This window comes from Pseudopipra pipra, chromosome W, assembly GCF_036250125.1.
Source record: "Pseudopipra pipra isolate bDixPip1 chromosome W, bDixPip1.hap1, whole genome shotgun sequence".
NCBI lineage: Eukaryota > Metazoa > Chordata > Aves > Passeriformes > Pipridae > Pseudopipra > Pseudopipra pipra.
Window position 1 is genome coordinate 8,681,983 of NC_087580.1, and position 16,990 is coordinate 8,698,972.

The 16,990-nt window shown below is 54.0% G+C and overlaps 1 protein-coding gene and 4 long non-coding RNA genes across 5 annotated transcripts; all 5 read left to right on the top strand.

Moving 5' to 3' along the window:
- Nucleotides 1-2,872: 2,872 nt before the first annotated feature.
- Nucleotides 2,873-4,418, top strand: LOC135405881 (uncharacterized). Its single transcript, XR_010426067.1, has 3 exons — nt 2,873-3,276; nt 3,695-4,228; nt 4,317-4,418. It is a non-coding gene; the product is annotated as an uncharacterized LOC135405881 (long non-coding RNA).
- Nucleotides 4,419-5,830: 1,412 nt separating this feature from the next.
- Nucleotides 5,831-7,542, top strand: LOC135405875 (uncharacterized). The gene is made up of 3 exons (XR_010426061.1): nt 5,831-5,875; nt 6,340-6,621; nt 6,880-7,542. It is a non-coding gene; the product is annotated as an uncharacterized LOC135405875 (long non-coding RNA).
- A 116-nt stretch (nt 7,543-7,658) lies between these two features.
- Nucleotides 7,659-12,227, top strand: LOC135404834 (ankyrin repeat domain-containing protein 26-like). The gene is made up of 6 exons (XM_064639567.1): nt 7,659-7,674; nt 7,771-7,906; nt 8,789-8,921; nt 10,122-10,403; nt 11,097-11,332; nt 12,009-12,227. The coding sequence occupies exons 1-6, from the start codon at nt 7,659-7,661 to the stop codon at nt 12,208-12,210; spliced, it is 1,005 nt and encodes a 334-aa protein (XP_064495637.1). The 3' UTR covers nt 12,211-12,227.
- Nucleotides 12,228-14,456: 2,229 nt separating this feature from the next.
- LOC135405891 (uncharacterized) lies at nt 14,457-14,763 on the top strand. The gene is made up of 2 exons (XR_010426076.1): nt 14,457-14,531; nt 14,650-14,763. It is a non-coding gene; the product is annotated as an uncharacterized LOC135405891 (long non-coding RNA).
- Nucleotides 14,764-15,497: 734 nt separating this feature from the next.
- LOC135405883 (uncharacterized) lies at nt 15,498-16,143 on the top strand. The gene is made up of 3 exons (XR_010426069.1): nt 15,498-15,702; nt 15,828-15,953; nt 16,046-16,143. It is a non-coding gene; the product is annotated as an uncharacterized LOC135405883 (long non-coding RNA).
- Nucleotides 16,144-16,990: the final 847 nt, after the last annotated feature.

Below are 16,990 nucleotides of genomic sequence, written 5' to 3' on the forward strand. Positions count from 1 at the left end.
GCTCCAATCGAGGAAGTATGGAAAAAAGGAAGAGATAACAGCCCTTTATTAAAGGATATTTGTGTCTTGGCAAAACCAGCAAAAGAACACAAAACCAACTAAACAATAATCCTGTGCCCAAAAAGTCCTCTTCAAACAAAGGAAACAGTTTGATACTTCCCTGTGCTCTGGCGCAATTCCAATCCCGGTTGGCAGGAGCTGTTGGATCCCTGGAGGGGCGGGGCCTGCAGTGCTGGGTGTTGGCCAGCAGGGGGCGCTGTTGGATCCCTGGAGGGGCGGGGCCTGCAGTGCTGGGTGTTGGCCAGCAGGGGGCGCTGTTGGGCCCCGGATCGCAGCAAAAGCCGAAAATGGAGATTTTCCCCCAACGAGGAGGGGAAAAGGGGAAAGAAGGGCGGTTTCTTTCCCACTAAACTCACGCTGTCTGTGCCTGGCTGTGGTCAGGACTCCCCTTTTTTCGTTGGTGAGCACAAAACTCTCCGATGGAATCTGAGCAGATTGGGGCTGGAGACAGAGCAGCGTGCAGGCAAGCCGAGGCCGGAGAGCAGCCAGATGACCAGGTCGAGAGCAAAACGGCCTCAGAGCTTTTTCCAACACACACACCCCTTGCCTCCATTAAGGCAAAAAGTGAAGTGCCACTTTCCAAGGAGAGGAGGGGAGAAAAAAACTCCTCACGAGTGCCCCCCAGCCCCAGGGAGAGCTGTCAGGCTGGAATGTAGTTCTGCCAGCAAGCTCCTTTGGGTAGGTAATCACTCAAGGCAGAAAACTGTCCTCCCCATTCAACATCCCTCCCCCACAGGCAGCAGGGGAAAGAAAATTCCCGTTTGGTTTTTCAGAACAAGTAAACCCGTGACACTGGGGAACAAATCCCCCAATGTATTTCCCCCCATCTCTACAGAGAGTGGACGCAAAGAAAGAAAACAGAAATATTATCTGGGCATGCAGGGATGAAGTTGGTAAAGCCAAAGCCCAAATGGAACTGAATCAGGCCAGTGATGTCAGAGACAACAGGAAGGACTTCTTTAAGTCTGTAGCTGACAAAAGGAAAAGCAGGGAAAATGTGGGCCCATCTCTCAACAAGATGGGGGAGCTTGTTCCACAGGACAGGAAAAAAGCAGAAATACTGAATGTCTTCTTTGCCTACGTCTTTCCTGGCTTTTCCAGGAAAACTGGACTCTAGGAAACTGACTCTAGGAAACCCTGTTCCAGAACAGGCCTTGGACTAGAGCACCTTAGTCTTTCCGTGATTCTGTGCAGAGGGTGAGCAGTGGCCACCAGCAGAGCAGGGCCATACCCACAGTGCAGCCTGTGCCAAAGCACACACAGCATAGAGGGGCTCCTCCGCCAGAACCAACGGCAGTCGCCATCAAGACTCCAGGATGTGTCCTCGTTTTCTTCTGTTCCCCCTGCTGGCTTTGCTTCTCCCATTCCCCCATCCCAAGGCTGTCCCCTCTTCTTCCCTCTGCTTGCCTCTGGGACAGGTGGGGACCTGTCCAACTTTGGCAGAAAGGGCACGGCTGCCACAACTGTCCCGACATTTGAGGAGAACTGCTGCGTTTGGTGACAGAATTGGAGCTCTTTGGGCCTAGGTGGGAGGGATGAGGAGAGTCATATTTTTGAAGGCTTCTTATGGCTTTCTTCCCGGGCTGGGAGTTAAGACTTCTCTTTCTGCCCTTGCTCTGAGTGCAAATCAGTCCAGCAGACATCTTCAAGGCTGAAAGAGAAGCCAGGCCTGAAGGCCGAGCCAGAGCTGTCCTTTGCTCCCTTCAGCTCTGCTCACAGCTGCATCTTCAGCCTGTCCCAGAGGCCAGGCAAATGTGTGCCCTTCCTCTGGGAAGGCTTGAAGCACAGTGGTGTTAAGATCATGGCCTCCAGGTGAGCTATTGCTGCTACTCAGTTGCCAGACTCTTGCAGTGCTTTTGAGCCCTCCTCTTTGTGTTCTGGGCAGAAGATAGTGGGTGAGCTTCTGGTAGCCTTAAAACACAGGCAAATCCCTGATCCTGTGGGAAGCAGATCAGTTTGTAGCCTGTAAAGAAAAAGGGAAATTTCTTCAGCCTGTTTGTGGTCCATTGTAGCGTCCCTCCCCTGAGAAAGCTGGTGCAGAACTTGTGGTCCTTCACTTGGTGTTGTCATTGGGACAAAGTGGGACAAGATGTGTTTGAAAGTTTCTTCCTGCCCTGCTGTGTGCTGCCCGTTGGCTGGTGGAGCAGCAGAGCAGAAATTCACTGTTGGCATCGGGCAAAGCAGCAGGAGAGAGCAGTTGTGAGGGGAAGGGGGGTGAGGTGTCTGCTCTTCAAGAGGGACAAGACAAAGGAGTTGGGGAATTGTCCTGGAACTCTGGCCTGGCAGGCTTGGAGCGCTGGGTGGGCATTTCTTGAGAGCTGTGGTGGCCCCACTTCGTCCTGAGCCTCATTTGATGGCAGTGTGTCCAGAGGCAGCCCGGCTCCAGGCTGAAGCAAAAAGCCAGAGCGGGTGATGCGGGAGCTGCTCCAGCGCCTACCGCAGCCTGCGGCCCGGTGGGAGCGTCCCGGGCCCTGCCCCGGGGGCCCTGAGGCGGGGCAGTGCCCACTCCCGCCGGCCGCCCTCACAAGGCCCAGGCCGCCTCCTTCCCACAAGGCCCAGCAGGGCCGCCCTCACACCTGCCCCGCCCTGCCCTGTCCCGCCCGGCCCCACCCTGCCCCGTGGCCTCTGTCACACCCCACGCTGACGTGCTGAGCCTTCCACCAGCCATTGTGACGCCACAGGCGCCAGTCGGGCACGGCTTTGTTGGTGCCCGCAGCCGGCGCCCAGAGCTGCTGTAGCCTCTCGGGGAGCAGCAGCACATCCCGCTCGGGGAGCATTGCGCGCCTGCATCGCCGTCTTGGCAGTTGCAGGCCACGACCACTGCGCAGGGCGACCTCGTCTGCCTTGTGCTTCATACCCTGTGCCCGTCCTTATTCTCGTCCCCTTTGTCACCCTCCCCCTAAACCTCGCCCCGTCCCATTCCTCATCCCCACTTGGCTCCCGGCAGCCCGCCGGGGCCTTCTTGCCCTTCCTGCTGCTGGGAGCTCCAAGCAGGGCCATGCCGTGGCTTCTGAGCAAGGAGCGACGGCAGTCGCCCTCCAGCAGCCCCAGTGGGCAGCCCTGGGCTGCCACCAGCTCCAGCAGCGCCTCCCAGCTCCGGGAGCAGGGGCTGGGCAGGCTGCACCGCGCGGCCGCCCGCGGTGACCTGGGCTGGCTGAGGCGCTGGCGCTGGTACGTCAAGGTAGTCGGCATCGACAGGCCAGACCAGGAGATGCGGTGAGTTCTGGGCCACGCTGATGGCACACCTTGGCTGCTCCTGAGCCAAGCTGCAGTAGTCCTCGGCAGCCCTCTCTTAGGGACAAGGCTTGAAAAGTGACATTTGCCCTGTCAGCTGGGACAGGGAACTCTTGAGCTTTTCACTGCTCGGAGCTGCCGGCCGGGCTCCAGCGCTGCTGCAAACGCGTGTTGCCCACCTGCCCCTTGGCCGTGCTCTCTCTGCAGGGCTGTTCTGCAGCTGCTCAGCCCTCACCTGTTCTGCCCTCTGGCTCATCAGGGCAGGGTTGCAGCAGCAGCAGCAGCAGCAGCAGCAGCAGCAGGAGCAGAGTCCGGGCAGGGTCCCCAGGGTGCTGGGTACAGACACAGCTTGGGCTCGTCCTTTGTCTGTCTGGGTTAAGAGCGTCTGTTTAATTTTTAGGACACCTCTGCATCTGGCTTCAGCCAATGGCCATGCAGATGTCGTCAGATATCTGCTAAGAAAGAACAGCCAGCCCAACCTCACTGACAACTTCAAGAGAACAGCCCTGATGAAGGTGTGTGGAATGCCTTCTGAGCTTGGAGGTGGGGCTCAGTGCTGGGGTGTTAAAGGGGAGGTGTCTGGCAGGATTCCTTGCAGGGCAGGGCCATAGAAACACACCTATTGCAATGGGCAGGGCACAGCCTCTGTTAGCTGATCTTTGAAGATGGTCTTCTATGGCAGCACTCAGGAGCTGAGGGCGTTGTGAGAGAGGGGGATGGAAAAGTTGGAAGCCTTTCCCTTTTGGTGTGTTGTTGCCAGGCAGTCCAGCAGGAGCAGGAAGAATGTGTTGCTGTTCTGCTGGAACACGGTGCCGACCCCAATCTGGCAGACGCTGACGGCAACACTGCCCTTCACCTGGCTGTGCTCTCTAAAAACACAGCTGTAGCAGGGCTGTTACTGGAGCATCATGCCAACAGTGATGCTCAGAACCAGGTAACCTTGGCACGTGGCTAAAGCTGCTCTTTCCAACAGCTGCAGAGCTTGTCTGTGTCTTTCTAATGGGGATTCTTTCTCCTTTTAGTGGGGATTTACCCCCTTGAAACTTGCAGCCTTGCAACAGCATGAGGAGATTCTGGAGTGCCTTGTGAACAAAGCAGCTGACAGGCCTGCTCAAGGCCAGGGGGAAAGGTGAGGGCTTTGTCAAAACAGCCCCCGGGTGTTCTGGGTAGTCTGCAAGTGTGACCCAGGCGAGGGGCGTGGCAATGAGCTGGGAAAAAGAAGGAGCAGCCCCGTGGAAGCAGTTCCCCGTGGGACTGGTAAATGCAGGTCTGCCCTTGGCTGCTCTCGTACCTCAGGGGCTCTCGTCCTTTGCCCGCTGAGGTCTGCAAGAAAGCCTTGTCTGTGGTGCCCTCCCCACACCCAGAGCCAGAGCCCCGGGGAAACTTGCCAGTAGCTCAGCAGCGTGGCTGCTCTGCAGGCCAGGGGGGTTTGAGGCACGGCAGAGTTGGGGCGTTCAGTGCTCTGAAGGGAAGCGTTGGGGGAAAGAGAAGCAACACTGTCCCAGGGGACACGAGGGGCTCCGAGCACAGAAGGAGAAAACTTCCTGCCATGGAGATGGTCAGGGGGTCGAAGGGCTTGCCCTGGGAGTTTGTGCAGCCGCATCTGGGGGGACTTTGAAGAGCAGTGCAAGGAGCCCTGAACAGCATGGCCTGAGCTGGTAGCTGAGGCTGCTTTAGGGAGGCCCCTTGTAAGAGAAATTCTCCAGTGCTTCCATGGACTTGGCTTTGCTTTCCCGGAGCTTGTAGGAAAGGGGGGAAGAGCTGTTTTGGGAGCAAGCAGGGGAAAAATGGTGCAGGATCAGACATGTTTCCAATGAAATTTTGCATGCTTTAGGAGTGCTCTTGTGGTTCCTGGAAGCCATGGGGCTCACCTGGAGGAAGATAATCTGCGCTTGCAGGAGGAGCTGGACAGGGCTGGCGCGGAGGTATGGAAAGCCTGTCCCCACAGGGAGAAACCTGGGGGTGCCTGTTGCTTCCTATCCATCCTGAAAACGGACAAACCAGTGTTCACTGTGTTCATTGGGGAGTAGAAGTGAAGCTTTGAAGGGACTTGAATGGATTGCAGTTCTTTGGGCAGAGAGGATGCACACAGACATGCAGCACCTGAGTTCTTCAGCAGCAGCTGGCTCCTCTCTGGAAAAGCTCCCCTGACAACTGTGGATTCTTCCCGTGGTTTTACAGCTGCAGGAGGAGGAAGAAAAGCATCTTCAGTCTGAGCATTGTGTTCCTGACTTGAAGACTGCCTTGGATGCCAAGACAAGAGAGGCAATAACTTCCTCCCAGGAACTGCAGGACCTCCTGGAAGAAGACGCGCAAGAGTAAGAGAGTAACCCAGTGAAGTGAGGGGTCTGTGGCTTTGGGGGATTGGGTGGAAACAGGGGAGAGTCAGTGGGATTTTGAAGGACACTTCTGCTGTGGCTTCTGTTCCTTAGCACAGTTTGTCTGGCATTGGATTTTCTGGTAATAAGAGCTGTATTTCTTCTTAAGCTTTGCCAGTGAGAACAGCAGATTGGAAGGCACTGTCCAGCAGCCAAGAGAGAGCGTTGAAGCCCTTCCAAGAGCCCTGCAAGCCTCTGCCTCAGTAAGCTGGTCCTAAATTTGCCTTTCTGTGACTCTTGAGCCTAGTTGCCTATTTCTGTGGGGCAATTGTCAGATGAAGTTTTCCTGGAGAGCCTGGGGAGCTCAGTTTCTGCCTTCTCCTCAGCAGAGGCTGCTCAGAAAGCAGCCTGGTCCTTTCCCCAGCTGCTACAAAAGCCCTGAGGGTATTTGGTGTGCTGGACACTGGAGGAATTCTTAGATTCTAAATGAGGAGTTTCATCATGAGCTCCAAGGGACCCAGAAGTATTGCTGCCAGAAGTGTCTCCCAAATTCTTAAGTCGGTGTAAAGTTTCTTCTTTCTGTCGGGGAATCTTTCAAGTGTTTCCTAGGCTCCTTTCCAGTAGATGATAAATACAGTTGCCATGGCCACCCCCTTGAGAGGTTTTCCCAGAATTCACAGCCTTTAGATCACGCTGAGTTTCCTTTATTTTTTTTTTCTGTGCACAGGGTGGTGAACTTTCCCAGCAGCTGGACATGGAGCCTGGAACAGGCATGCAGCTCGAGGCCCTAAACCAGGCTTTGCAAGAAGAGCTGTCCACTCTGCTTGGGAAGTGTGAAACACTGGAGAAGAGCAAATGTCAGCTGCAAGAAGAGGTGACAAAACTCCACCACCATTTGGAGACTTTGGTGCTGGATGGCAGCCAAAGAGAACAGTGTACAGGAGAGGTGGCAGAAGGAGCTGACCAGGAAAGAAGTGCAAAGCTACAAGAGGTCAGCCTCGTTTTGCAGGTAAGTGAATTTCTCCCCAGTGTCCACAGGCTCTTCATTAGGAGCTTTGAAGCAGAGTGCTCATTTGGGCTTCTTTCCCACTGCAAAGAATTGTTTGCCCTGGTAGCTCCTGGGTTCTGCCTTGGTTGCTGCTGGGAGTGAGGAGGCAGAGCCGCCTCTCTGAGTAAGGCTGGGCCCTTGAAAGTGGGTGTGTGCAATTTTGTGCTGGGCAGAGCTCTCTTTTTCTTGTGGTGGTTGAAGGTGCACTGTCTCCTTCAGGCACAGGCAGCCCACCAGGCCCCACCAGGACGAACCAGAGACATTCATTGTGAATCCATGAGAATCCAGTTGGAAGAAAGGATTAGAAATCTGGAAAGGGAATTGGAGAGGGTCAAAAACACCCAACAAGAGAGTGCTTCTCATAAAGAAGCAACGCAGGGAGAGATGGAAAGGTACAAAGAGCTGTATGTGGAGGAAGTGAAAACCAGAAGATGCCTTGCCAAGAAACTGGAAAGGTAAGTCCATGCTTGTTTGGAGTGGTAATGAGAGACTCCTTTTTCTTCCTGCATTTTCCTTGGAAATCCATCTTCTCCATCTGGCCAGCATTATTGCCCTCCATTGGCCACCAGGGTCTGATGGAGTTGCCAAGACACTCTCCTTGATATTTGAAAAGTCGTGGCAGTCAGGGGAAGTCCCAGGTGAGGGGAAAAAGGGAACCCCACTGTGCCCATCTTTGAAAGGGGTAGAAAGGAGGGCCCTGGGAACTGCCAACCTGTCAGCCTGCCCTCTGTGCCTGGGGAGGTGATGGAAAAGATCCTTCTAGAAGCTCTGTCAAGGCACGTGGATGACAGGGAGGTGATTGGAAGCACCAGCACAGCTTCGCCAAGGGCAAGTGCTGCTTGACCGACCTGGTGGCCTTCTAAGATGGAGTGACTGCCTCAGTGGACAAGGGCTACCCATGTCATCTCCCTGTCATTCTGGAAAGCCTTTGACACAGTCCCCCACAACATCCTTCTCTCCAAAGTGGAGAGAGACAGACTGGATGTGTGGACTGCTAGATGGATAAGAAATTGGGTGAACAGTGCCATGCAGAGGTGGTGATCAATGGCTCAGAGTGCTGAGGGCCATCAGTGCCGAGTGGTGTCCCTCAGGGGTCTGGACTGGGCCCAGTGTTCTTTAATGTCTTCACTAATGATCCAGAGGAAGGGCTGGAGTGCGCCCTCAGCAAATTTGCAGCTGCCACCAAGCTGAGGGGTGTGGTTGACACAGCTGATGCCATCCAGAGGGCCCTGGACAAGCTGGAGAAGTGGGCCCATGGCAATCTGCTGATGGTTTACCAAGAGCCAGTGCAAGCTGCTGGCCGTGGCTCAGGGCAGCCCCTGTATCAGTGCAGGCTGGGGGGTGAAGAGGGGCAGAGCAGCCCTGCTGAGAAGCCCTTGGGCTGGAGGAGAGGCCGGACATGAGCCGGCGATGTGCGCTCGCAGCCCAGAGAGCCAATTGTGTCCTGGGCTGCGTCCAAGGCAGCGTGGCCAGCGGGTGGAGGGAGGGCATTCTGCCTCTCTGCTCTGCCCTTGGGAGAGCCCAGCTGGAGTGCTGCATCCAGCTCTGGGCTCCTCAGCACAGCAAGGACCTCCAGCTGTTGGACTGAGCCCAGAGGAGGCCACCAAGGGGCTTGGAAAGATGGAGCACCTCTGCTAGGAGGAAAGGCTGGGACAATTGCAACCCTTCAGCCTGGAAAAGAGAAGGCTTTGGGGTGACCTAATTGTGGCCTTTTGGGGTGTGAAGGGAGCCCACAAGAAGGATGAAGAGAGTGCATTTAAAAGAGCAGGTAGTGAGAGGACAAGGGGGAATGGCTTCAAATGGAAAGAGAGTAGGTTTAGATTTGATCCTGGGAAGAAATTGGTTGCTGTGAGGGTGGTGAGGAACTGCAACCGGTTGCCCAGAGAAGCTGTGGATGCCCCATGGCTGGATGTGTTCAAGGCCAGGTTGGATGGGGTTGTGAACAAGCTGGTCTGGTGGAAGGTGTCCCTGCCCAGAGCAGGAGGCTTGGAACTGGATGATCTTTAAGGTCCCTGCCAAGCCAAGCCATTCTAGGCTTGGATGCTGTCTGTGCTGTTTCTGTGAGACTGTGGGGGAAAGGCTGGTTCTTCCTGTGTTTCATGGGTTTCTTGACTAATTTGCTGTGCAGGCTGGAAAAGCTTCTGAGGATAGAGAGGAGGAAACTCCGGGTTAATGAAGAGATAGGAAGTCAGTCCCAGCTGGAAGAAATGAAGAAGAGATATTCTGAAAAGTTCAAGGAAGTTGATAGATTCCAAAGAGAGGTGAGCTGCGCTCTGGGTAGGGCTCTTTGGTTGTGGTGTTCCTTCTTTGGAAAGCTGGGGGATGCTTTCCCTCTATTTCTTGTCATGTGGATGTTTTTATTCGCTTGGCTGCATTTTGGATGTGATGGGCTTTTCTTAATGCTCCTCCTGCTGTTCCAGTGGGAGATGACTCGAACTAATCCGGGGTAGTTCTCCTTGTGGGGAAAGATGGAAATGTTGAGGGCAAAGCAGTAGGTGTAAGGGCTGATGGAGGCCAGGCTGTCCTGCAGAGGAGGGGCAAGCCAGGAGTGGCAGCCAGCCTGGCAGGGTGCGTGAGCTGAGGGCCAGGGAGCCGTCCCACAGGCCCTGAGCAAGAAGAGCAGAACAGGTCCCCTGAGAGTGAGCGGGGTCAGCCAAGAGTGCAGATCCCCCGGCTGGGCCTGAGGGATGGGCAGGTCTGCCGTCCTGGAAGGACATCACGTGCATGGGCTGAGAGCAGTGGGGCCCAGCTCAGGCCTGGCTGCAGCTGGAGGGAGGCTGTGACAGCGTCCTCTGGGTGTGCCAGATGAATTGCTGCCCTGGCAGAGAGGGGAGGAACAGCGCTGTCACTGGCAGGGCACCATCAGCCCCTGAGCCCTGTCTCAGGCACGAGCTGAGCAGGAGACACTTGAGGTTTGGCTTTTCTCCTCAGTGTTGTTGCTGCCCAAGGCCCAAGGAGGACAGGGGCCTCCCAGGGGAAAATCTGTCCCTTCTTGCTCACGGGGAGCTGTTTCAGCCCATCCTGTGGCGGGGAGCCAGAAGGACTGTTCCCAGCAGTGCTTTTGAGGCTGCTGTGCCTGTGCAGCAGTGGCACAGAACCTCTGATCCCTTCTCCGCTCGTCACTCGGATCCGTTGCTAAAGCGGCGTCTGTCAGAGCCACGCTTGGGTTTGAAGGCATCCCTGTAGAATGGCTTCCTGCCTTTGCAGTCATTCCTTTGGAGTCCAGAAGCGTGGAGCATTTTTGCATGAGGAACTCCAAAAGGCTGGGAAGCTGAGGAATCCTATGACAAATGATGGGAAAGCTGTTCTTGCTGGAAAAGAAAAGCCTGGTTGCACTTTGTGTCTAGTCCTGAGCCAGCAGATGATGAATAAAGTCTCTTGGGAACCCCCTTTTGGGGTTTTCCCAGAATTCACTGCCTTTACACCATGCTGAGCTCCTTTTTTGTTCTTTCTGTCTGCAGGTTGCTGAATTTTCCCAGCAGTTGGACAGGGAACGTGAACAGTGCACGCAGCTGGAGGCCAAAAATCAGGCTTTGCAAGAAGAGCTGTCTGCCCTGCGTGGGGAGTGCGAGAACCTGGCCATGGACAAATGCCAGCTGCAAGAAGAGCTGGCAAAACTCCACCATCATTTGGAGACCAACGTGGTGGATCGCAGCCAACTCGAACAGTGCAAAAGAGAGGTGGAAGAACAAGCAGACCAGGAAATAAGACAAAAACTCCAAGAAGTCAATGAGTTTTTGCAAGTAAGTGAATTTCTCCCCAGTGTCCACAGGCACTACGTAAACTTCTCTTGTGGCCATGGTGTTTGGTCTTTTTCTTTTCTCCTGTATTCTGTGGGTTAGCTTCTGTCTTTGCTGAAGGCAGTGGCAGAAGGCAATGTGGTTGGGCAGGAGTGCTGTCATGGGTGTGGAATGTGGCGGCAGGTCCCTGAATCCAAAGGCTGCCCAAGGCAGATTCCCACTTTGCAGTGCTTGGGGGGATCTCTGTGCGCTGCTCTGCTTCTCACTGCTCATCCTTGAATGGGTTTGGCAACTTGCAGCTGTCGTGGCCAGACCTACAGGTGCTGCTTTGTCCTTGTAGGGGGTGAAAGTGCTCAGAAAAGGAGTCACTGAAATTACAGGGGTGTGGGTGAGGGGGTGGAGGTGGGGGATGCTCTTCTTGTCTTTGAAGAATCCTTTTGGACATGCCCTGCCCTACAGACCCAGTGTCTCTTCATTAGTAGCTTTGAAGCAGAGTGCTCATTTGGGCTTCTTTCCCACTGCAAAGAATTGTTTGCCCTGGCAGCTCCTGGGTTCTGCCTGGGTTGCTGCTGGGAGTGAGGAGGCAGAGCCGCCTCTCTGAGTAAGGCTGGGCCCTTGGAACTGGGTGTGTGCAATTTTGTGCTGGGCAGAGCTCTCTTTTTCTTGTGGTGGTTGAAGGTGCACTGTCTCCTTCAGGCACAGGCAGCCCACCAGGACACCTTAGAAGAAATCAGAGCCAGTCATGTGGACTCACTGAAAAAACAATTAGAAGACAGAATTAGAGATCTGGAACGTGCACTGGGAAGGACAAAAAGCAACCAAGCAGAAAGACCTTTTCCAAAAGAATCCACCCAGGCAGAAGTGGACAAGTACAAAGAGCTGTATCTGGTGGAAGCCCAAAGAAGAAAAAGCCTCGCCAAGAAACTGGAAAGGTAAGTCCCTGCTTTTTTGGACTGGTAAGAACAGACTCCTTTTTCCTCCTGCATTTTCCTTGGAAATCCCTTTTCTACATCTGGCCAGCGTCAGGTGTGAAAGCAGAATGTGGCATCTTTGTGGGGAAAGTTCCTTCAGAGCCTTCCCTTCCTCAGACCTGTCTTCCTTTCTCTTTAGAGTTCCAGCAGTAACCCCACAGCAGCACCACTGTGGCATTATTGGTGTCTTTTCAAGTTGAGGTTGTTTTAGCAGGCAGTCTTTTTGCCAGTCTCTCCTCTCCTCATCCTGTGGGTGACAGAGAAGATGAATCTTGTGCCCTTTCCTGTTTGAATAAGGAGAGGCCTCTGGGAGAAGAGAGTTGGATTCTGTGAATCCAAAATAAGGCGGCTCTTTCTTGGCTTCTGTTTTGGCAGCGGGTCTGAGGGTTGAGCTTTCCTTGAGAAGGCCAGGGTAGGCCAGAGTTCTTCTGGAGGTGACACTGGCTGCTCCTTGCACTTGGTGTGATTTCTTAGAAACAGGCCCTGGGAACAAGCTCAGATCAAAGGATGTGCTTGTTTTGGACGCTCTTCATGCCCTTGGCTTTTAGAAGTCGAGTAGTAGCCAAGGCTGTGGAGGGGAACTTTGCAAAAGCCTTCCTGCCAGAGATGACTCTGTGTGTGCTTGTGAATGTTTCAGAGCTACTGAGAGACTTGCAGAGGCCAACACCAAGCTCTTTTTGGAGCGCCACAGAAGCAGATCTGCGGTCCCAAGCAGCGCTGTCAGCGGAGTTCTGGCTGCAAGTCCACTTCTGGATTCACCTGGCCTGGGACATCTTGGCATCAGTTTGGGACTGAGCAGAAGTCTGGCTCTCAGAACACCACCCAGACACCTGTGGTAAAGCCCAAGACTTCTGCTCATCAGATTGGTACAGATTTTCCAGAGTGGTCAAAGGCCAAAAAGATTGAAATGGAAGCAATGAGCTGTGGAACTCCATTCTTTTCCAAGAGAAACTGTGGGCAAGAGCTCTGTGGCACAGGAACCTCCCACCTAAGTTCTACCCTAAATTTACACGTAGTAATCTTCTGTAGTCTGTGGGGTTTGGCAGGAAGCCAACTCCAACCGGCTACAGATGGTTTTGGTGTCAGAAGTGGGATTGTTTTGGTTCCTTTGGTTTTGTTGTGGGAACATTGTCTGGGAAAGCTGCCAAGAGCAGGTTTGTTTGTAAACATCCACCATTGTTTTGGGACACTCCTGGGAGAGCTGCCAAGGAGGATTTTGTTTATCTAAACATAGCTTTGTTTAGGAACAAGGAGAAAGAAAAATAATAACAATGGCCTTTTTACTAACTTTTTTCCTGATTCTTGCTGGTTTTGTGCCTGTCCCAGGACATCCTGTAAGGGACCGTTCAGATGGATGGAACAAATTGCTTCCTTTCCTTAATTTCGACATCCACAGCCTAGTAGCCAGTTTCCTTAATGGTGGCCTTCAAGGTTTGGTAGCAAAGACTCCAAGATCAGCTCTAACCCATCCCTACATTGTTCAACGACAATGATCCTAGTGGTGAAGGCAGCGAAAATGCTACTTAAAATTGGAGAGGTGGTGCTGCATTGGCCCCCTTGTTGTACAAAAGGAATCGCTGGAGCTTTGGGGACAAGAAGTGCCAACGGCCACGACAACTGTACACAGGCAACAGTATCAGAGGAACCGAGGTGCTGTGACCCCCATCCATCCATCCAGTACATCCATGACATCATTGTGTGGGGGGACACAGCAGAAGAAGTTTTCGAGAAAGGACAGAAGATCATCCAGATTCTCCTCGAGGCTGGTTTTGCCATCAAGAAGAGTAAGGTCAAGGGCCCTGCCCAAGAGATCCAGTTCCTAGGGCTGAAATGGCAAATGGACGACACCAGATACCAACAGACGTCATCAACAAGATTGTAGCGATGGCTCCACCCACAAACAAGAAAGAAACCCAAGCTTTTCTGGGAGCCATTGGCTTCTGGAGGATGCACATCCCAGAGTACAGCCAGATGGTGAGCCCTCTTTACTTTGTGACCTGTGAAAAGAACAATTTCCAATGGGGTCCTGAACAACAACAAGCTTTCAGGCAGATCAAGCAAGAAATTGCACATGCCGTGGCTCTTGGAGCAGTCAGGACAGGACCAGAGGTAAAGAATGTGCTCTACTCTGCAGCTGGAGATAAAGGTCCCTCCTGGAGCCTCTGGCCAAAGGTGCCTGGTGAGACGTGAGGGCGACCACTGGGTTTCTGGAGCCGAAGCTACAGAGGTTCTGAGGCCAATTCCACCCCTGAGGAGAAGGAAATCTTAGCAGCCTATGAAGGCATACGAGCAGCTTCAGAGGTAATTGGTACCAAAGCACAGCTCTTCTTGGCACCCCAGATGGGACCCCAGCATGCAAAGTGTAACTAGATAAGGGAAAAAGGGGTAGGGTTTATCCATTTTAGGGAAAGGGTGACCAAAAGGGAAATACTGCAATGCAGCAAACTTTGGCCAATCGGGGAGCGGGGTCTAAGGATACAGACATCAAGGGGAGTTTTCATCAAACAATTTCAGGGGACAAACAAGGGAAAAACTACAAGAAATGTTAAGACACAACCGTAAAACTCGAAAGGCATTGGGTCTGAACTTCTTGACAACTTCATCCAGGGCTTTCATCCTCTGGAGGGTCACACATTTCTTGTTGTCTTCTCCAGCTTTCAGATTCAGCAATGTCCTCACTCCCAACAGACCAGGGTCCCTTTCCAGAGTAATGGAGGAGCACCGTGATTTTTTAATCCAAAATTCCCGGATTTGAATGAAATGCTCTGGAAAGGCTCTGGAAATCATTGGGTGTTCACAGTGAGTCTCTGATTTCCCATCCCCTGCTTCAGATGTGAAAACATGTTCCTTGCAGTCGGAATGTAAACTCATCAGCTCCATTAAACTTGAACACTATATCCCATCATCCAGATCATCAATGAAGATGTTCACCAGGAATTGCTGATCACTGGCCTCCAGCTGGATGTTGCACTCCTGATCACCACCCTGGCCAGCAGATTTCAACCAGCCTGCTGTCTGCTCATCCAGCCCATACTTCAAAGGCTTCTCTGTGAGGGAGCCCTGTCTGTGTCCACTAGTAACACATTCATTTTGATTTTAAAAAATCAAACAGAAGTGAGAGTTTTAAGAGCAGAATTATTTTTCAAAGGGAAATAGAAGGGTAAGAGTTTTTAATTTTAATGATCATGTTTTACATGGTACTAATGGACATCTAGTAGAAATGAGACAGCACCTTAAGAGACAAATCTACATTCTCTATTTATGCCTCTGAATTACAGGTATGGCTTTGATGGAACGAGTGCCTTCAAGCTCCACTGGCAGGCACTGTTTGAAAACTATTTGGGTGATTTTTGATAAGAAATGAAAGATGCAACAGCAGGAAGCCATTCAGCAATCCCTGACAAGGGAGGTCCACTGTCAATTGCTGGGAGGGCCCCCCCCTCTTTCTTTTAATGGTGCTCCCAAATCCCACCCCTTGGGCCTCCCATCCCATCCCATCCTTTTTGGTCCCCTCAGGCATCTCCTCCCCAGGATCTGCTCTGTGTCCTACCCAGGGTCCCCAAACATCCTCCCATTGATCATTCCCAAAGCTTTTCTTTCCATCTTTCCCCTCAGACCTTTGCCTTTCACCCAGGCCACTGCCCTGGTACCTCCCAAGACCATTCCTTGCCTCCCTCTCCACTCCCAACCATCTCCAAGTCCCCTCATTTTTGTCCTCCTCCATCCTCCTCCTCCTGTCCCCACCAAGCCTCTCCCTTGCAGTCCCCATGTCCCTACACTTGAATTCCTTTCCCCTCCCCTGTATCCCACACAGGGCCCCTCCAACACCCCAATCCCAGTCCCGTGGGCTCCCCAGTTCCCCCCAGTTCAGCATCTTTGGGTCCCCTCCTACTCCCCCCACCCTCCTGCAGGCCCTGAATTCCCCTGGCTCTCCTTGTCTCCATCCCCACCCTGGGCCCTGCAGGCACAGGGGTTGGAGGTGAAACTGGGTGCAGTGGGAGCAGGGGGAGCAGAAGGGATTTTCCCCCTTCAGACGGGGGCAGCCCTGGGCTGGGGGGGCTGGGGACACCCGTGTTCCTCCCCCAGCCCCACAGGGGCCAATCCTGCTTAACCCTTTTCTCTCCTTGCCCAGGCACTCTTGGCAGGAACCCAAAATGATCTGCGGGAGGTGAGTGGGCCGGGGGGACTGGAGGGCATCCAGTCTGGGAACTGGGGGACACTTTGGTCCCCCCATCCCTCGCTGGCACCGGGGACATCCCAGTGACCAGCCAGGGCTCCTGGTCTCTCTCCAGGTGGGTTTAGTGGACGTTGGGATCCTGAAGATGGCTCAGGTGGGTACCAGGAGTTCTGCCTGAGTCGGGTCCTCCCCTCACATGGCCATGACACTCCCAATCCATCCCAGTCTGCCCCAGTATACCCCAGTGCACCTTCCCAATGATCCCATTTCTTCCCCCAGGCTCCCAATACATCCCACTGCACCCAGGGTGTCTCTGAGCCTGTCTTTGTCCCCAGCCCCCTGTGGTTGAGAAGGTGCTGGGTCTTGTTGGTGAGAAAGGCGTGGCTGCATCCCTGGATGTCTGAGGTGAGCAGTGCCTGCAGGGAGAGGGGTCAGGACAAGGCCCCTCTCGTGTTGCAGTGGACTTTGGGGGTGACGTTTGGGGCTCTGTCTTTCAGGACTGGTGGTGACACCCGTGCCCTGTCCCCCTCCAGCACCATGAGGAGATGATCATCCCTGGAAGAACCCCCTGATTTCCCTCAGAGCCCAGGGCCATTTCCCCTGTATGATCAATAAATCCCTTCAGCAAAGCCACTCTCCTTGATCTTGTGTGTGTGTGTTCCCATCTCCATGTGTGTGTTCCCATCTCCATGTGTGTGTTCCCATCTCCATGTGTGTGTTCCCATCTCCATGGGTGTGTTCCCATCTCCATGTGTGTGTTCCCATCTCCATGTGTGTGTTTCCATCTCCATGGGTGTGTTCCCATCTCCATGTCTGTGTTCCCATCTCCATGTCTGTGTTCCCATCTCCATGGGTGTGTTCCCATCTCCGTGCCTGCGTTCCCGTGTCCCTGTCCCCTCCTTCTCCAGCCCCTGCACACCCAGTGCCTCTCTGGCCGCTCCCCTGCCATGAGCAGAGAGGCTCAGGGGGCTCCTGGGGGTCTCTGCACACAAGATCCCCTTCACCCCCTCCATGTGCATCCTGAGCAGTGCAGGTTGGGGCATCATGGAATGTCCCTGCTGGGGGCTGGGACAGGCAAGGGGCACACGGGGCAGCCCCTGGAGCACCTGGACCTCCCCTGTGCTCTGGGAGGGATGGGAAAGGGGATCAAAGGAGCCAGCGGGTGTCAAATGCCCCCAGATCTCAAGGGCCAGGCTCGGGGCTGAAGGGATGGGGAGCAGCCCTGCATCCAAGGCCATGGGGATAGTGGGGGATGAAAAGCAGGATGGGAGCCAGCAATGGGAGCTCACAGCCCACAACCCCCCGTGTCCTGGGCTCATCCCACAGCGTGGGCAGCAGGGGAGGGGGGTTCTGCCCCTCTGCTCCACTCAGCTGAGACCCCTCCTGCAGTGCTGCCTCCAGCTCTGAGCTACCTCAGGGTGTGGTTTTCTGTTGAGGAGGAA